Raw genomic sequence first — 3,478 nt, 5'->3', positions numbered from 1 at the left:
CCGAGGTGACGACCACTGCGGAGCTCCGTTGTTGTTTCTCGTGGGTACTCCGCACCTCTCACCGACTTGTTACGTTGCAGAAGTCACATATAAAGATGTATATACAATATATACAAGAGAGACAACGATGCATAAACAAACACGCTATCGCGCACTTCCACAATTAGTGGCAGCTTAATTCTGCGCGAATTTCCTTTTTTTTTTCGGACATTGTCGTAGGCAAGAAACGGGACTTAACTTTGCACTTTATCCGTTTGTCGTAAGTTTATTTCTGCCAAAAAAATGTTCTGTGGTTTCGAGGCATAAAAACATCCTCGAAATCACTGCGCAATTGAAATTTTCACCGAGTAGTGATAAAAACGCTTAACACTATCTTCAAGTTTGAAATGAGGCCGAGATGTCGTAGCAAAGCGAGCGCTTCTGGCCTGCTGCTCCATGTGAGCGAAAGATTAGGACGTTACGTGGACGAAGAGAGAATCGGAAGGCGAACACACGAACAGCCACGCGCACAAAGTACGCGCGCTGCGTAGAGCATGCATGCATGTGCACTGCTCTAGTGTGCGCATCACGTTGTGCACGTTATCAGCAGTTGTTCTTTCGAGATAACGAGGGAAAAAAGCTGTTTAAGAAATATGGGGTTTTACTTGCCAAAACCACGATCTGATTATAAGGCATGCAGATAGCGAAGAACTCCGGATTAATTTTGATTACCTGCGGTTCTTTAAGAGTGCACCCATGGGTGCACACGAACGTTTTCGCAATTCGCTCTCATCAAAAGGATGTCGAACACGTACTTGCATTCTGTCCAGAATTGTTCAACGTCAGTCACTGGCAGCGAGCATACGTCGCACATTGTAGATCCGCCAGTCGAGCACCGACAATACGTTATTCCCTTCACCCTAGTCCATTGCTCCGTACAAGCTTTGCTCGCCACAAGAAATTCACGCAGCTCATGCCTCCGTTTTCAGGGAGAGTGGAGCTCATCGCCTTCCCGCAGCACCGCCACACTGACATGCGAATGCGACGGCTACGAAGTTTTAAAATGAGATGCAGTGTGCCCGATCCTACAATATCACGTTTCTTAAAACGCCAATAGTGTGAAGCTGTTTCGTGGGTTTCCAAAATTGTGTCTTCATGAGCCATTTTACAACAGCCGGACCAACTTAGCACTATAGCTTGCGTTGCGAAAATAAAAAGCTAAACACACACACACATTACACGAATTCAATGAATGATGAATATCTTTATTTTTGACACCAAAAAATAAAGAAGCTGAAGCGTAAGTAGTTGTGGGATCACTTAAACTTACAGTATATATAGCTCTCATTAATCAATCAAACGTGGGGCAGAGCTGCCCGTCTCGAAACGTCCTCTAGCACCGACTATAGCTCTCATTACGAACTAGATACTTTAGCATGTAAGCAATCTGTAAGTACTTGCCAAGGGACCGCTATGAGACCTGTAGATTAGGGGATCACAACACGCAGTGCAGCTTCCAGGCCAAGAAAAGCAGATGCATAGACTTTTGGCTTACGAAACGTGTTTACTTTGACAGATTGGAACACTAGAACAAGATCACCCAAAGAAATTTCTGTATTGCACTTCACGTGTTTCGTAACTTCAAAGACTACTTTTTTGAGGGGGGGGGGGGGGGAGATATTTTCCGGTTTACCGTTCATTCAGTGATCACATAGCACAGAATAAGTTTTACATTTGTGCACACTGCTTGCGGTTGCGCTGAATGGCGTCTATCACTCTGTTCAACATCACGGCACTGTTTTAAGACACGGCACTAACTGCTTGTATCTATCCAATGTTATAACTGAAATGGTAACTATGCGTAGCTGTCGTACCACGTTCTTGTGTAGCGGAAGTAGGCACACCACTTGCTTTCCTTTTGACGAGCAGAAAAGTTTTTGTACCAGAAAAATATAAAAGTTATTCCTGTAAAGTACAAGCTACTGTCACAGATCTCGAGCATACAGTGAGGATAACCTGGGGCCGAATTCTCTAAGCTTTTCGTTCGTAAGCGCTTTTTGCTATTTGCTGACCGCCTTCGTCTGAATAGGTTGGCATTTTCTCTTACGAACAATTTTATCATCACAGCGTTTTGTTAATACGGGCACTAGAGAGCAACGTTACTTCCTGCTCATTTGGTCTTCGTTTTGCCGGCTGTATCCTGAGTCGCTTTCTCTCCGTCGTCGTAAGCACAGCCGTAGAAGCGAAGGAACATGTAGAGAAAGAAGAAGCCCTGCGGCAGTCCAATGTAGATGTGCATACTTGGGTAGCCACAATCGATGAACAACGGGATCAGCACGTGCACAATCAGAACAACAAACTGAAACATCTGGAGCTGGGTCAGGTAGCGCTTCCACCACAGGTGCTTCCGCACGGATGGTCCGAAGAGGGACAGGAAGTAGTAGCTGTACATTACCACGTGCACAAAGCAGTTGAAGATCACTGCGAAGGCTGCGTGTCCATCCGCTCCGTAGGCGAGGCCGTACCAGCCGTTGAAGACTACTAGGACGTGATGGACCACGTGAAGGAGGGACACGTGCGAATGCTTCTTGCGTAACACGAAGAAGACGGTATCCAAGAAATCCGAGACCCTAACCCAAAAGTAAATCCAGTAGTGGGTCAGGAGGCTCATGGTCACGTCGTCACGCGCTTCGAAGTCGATTCCCTGGCAAATGAAGCTGTAGCCACCGCCCAAATAGGTCCTGGAGACAAACGCTCCAACGAAGTAGCAGTTAGCGAGTACCATGGCAGCGTTGTAGAGCATGATGATAGGTTTGATATTCTCGTAGGGTTTGCGCTGTTTCATGAAGCGAGGGCCACCGATCTTGACGACGTATACGTAAAAGGACAGGAGAAGCACGAGGAACTGTGCGTTGCCGACCAAGGCCCAACCAGCGGTGCGTGGGTCTCTCCGGAAGACATTCTCTTCGGATGAAACTGCAGCCATGACGTTCGCGAGCGATAGTTGTGCAGTGGTACCCTAGTTTCTCTCTAGCAGCCACCACCGCGGGCCCTCGGCGCCTGAGTGGAGCAGATTTGATGCCTCACTGTCTAAAGGGAGTCGGCGGCGAGTCAGACGGCAAATCGTGCCCTGAGCCTCGAGAGGGGGTTGAGGAACATTAAATGCTTGAAAACAGGGCGTATGCTCGTTTAGTGCCTACGACAAGCCTGGCGACCAACTCCATAAAGCAAGTTCCATTAGAACCGAGACGCTGAAACTGTTGTACCACTGCATAAATGAGATTCTGAAAGTCGTCCCAGTCGTTAGCACTAAGTGTGGTAAGAGCGCGTGCACTCCGCTCGCTGTCCGACGCGCGGCCACGTGTAGATGAGCACACGGACTGTGTACGCAAGAAGAAATCTGGCTCATTTGTTGCCAGTATTTGGGACCTTGGTGTTCTGCCCCAAATAACATCCCTCGGAAGATATATATATATATATATATATATATATATATGTA

At 47.2% G+C, this 3,478-nt stretch overlaps 1 protein-coding gene across 1 annotated transcript; it reads right to left on the bottom strand.

Annotated features, from left to right (window-relative positions):
- Positions 1-1,223: 1,223 nt before the first annotated feature.
- LOC126536724 (very long chain fatty acid elongase AAEL008004-like) lies at positions 1,224-3,099 on the bottom strand. Its single transcript, XM_050183741.2, has one exon. It carries the CDS (start codon positions 2,963-2,965, stop codon positions 2,150-2,152), a length of 816 nt encoding a protein of 271 aa, XP_050039698.1. The 5' UTR covers positions 2,966-3,099; the 3' UTR covers positions 1,224-2,149.
- Between the last annotated feature and the right edge of the window lie 379 nt (positions 3,100-3,478).

Source organism: Dermacentor andersoni, chromosome 4 (assembly GCF_023375885.2).
Source record: "Dermacentor andersoni chromosome 4, qqDerAnde1_hic_scaffold, whole genome shotgun sequence".
NCBI classification, from domain to species: Eukaryota; Metazoa; Arthropoda; class Arachnida; order Ixodida; family Ixodidae; genus Dermacentor; species Dermacentor andersoni.
Note: the sequence above shows the minus strand (reverse complement) of the source record. Positions and strands in the feature narration are given on the sequence as shown.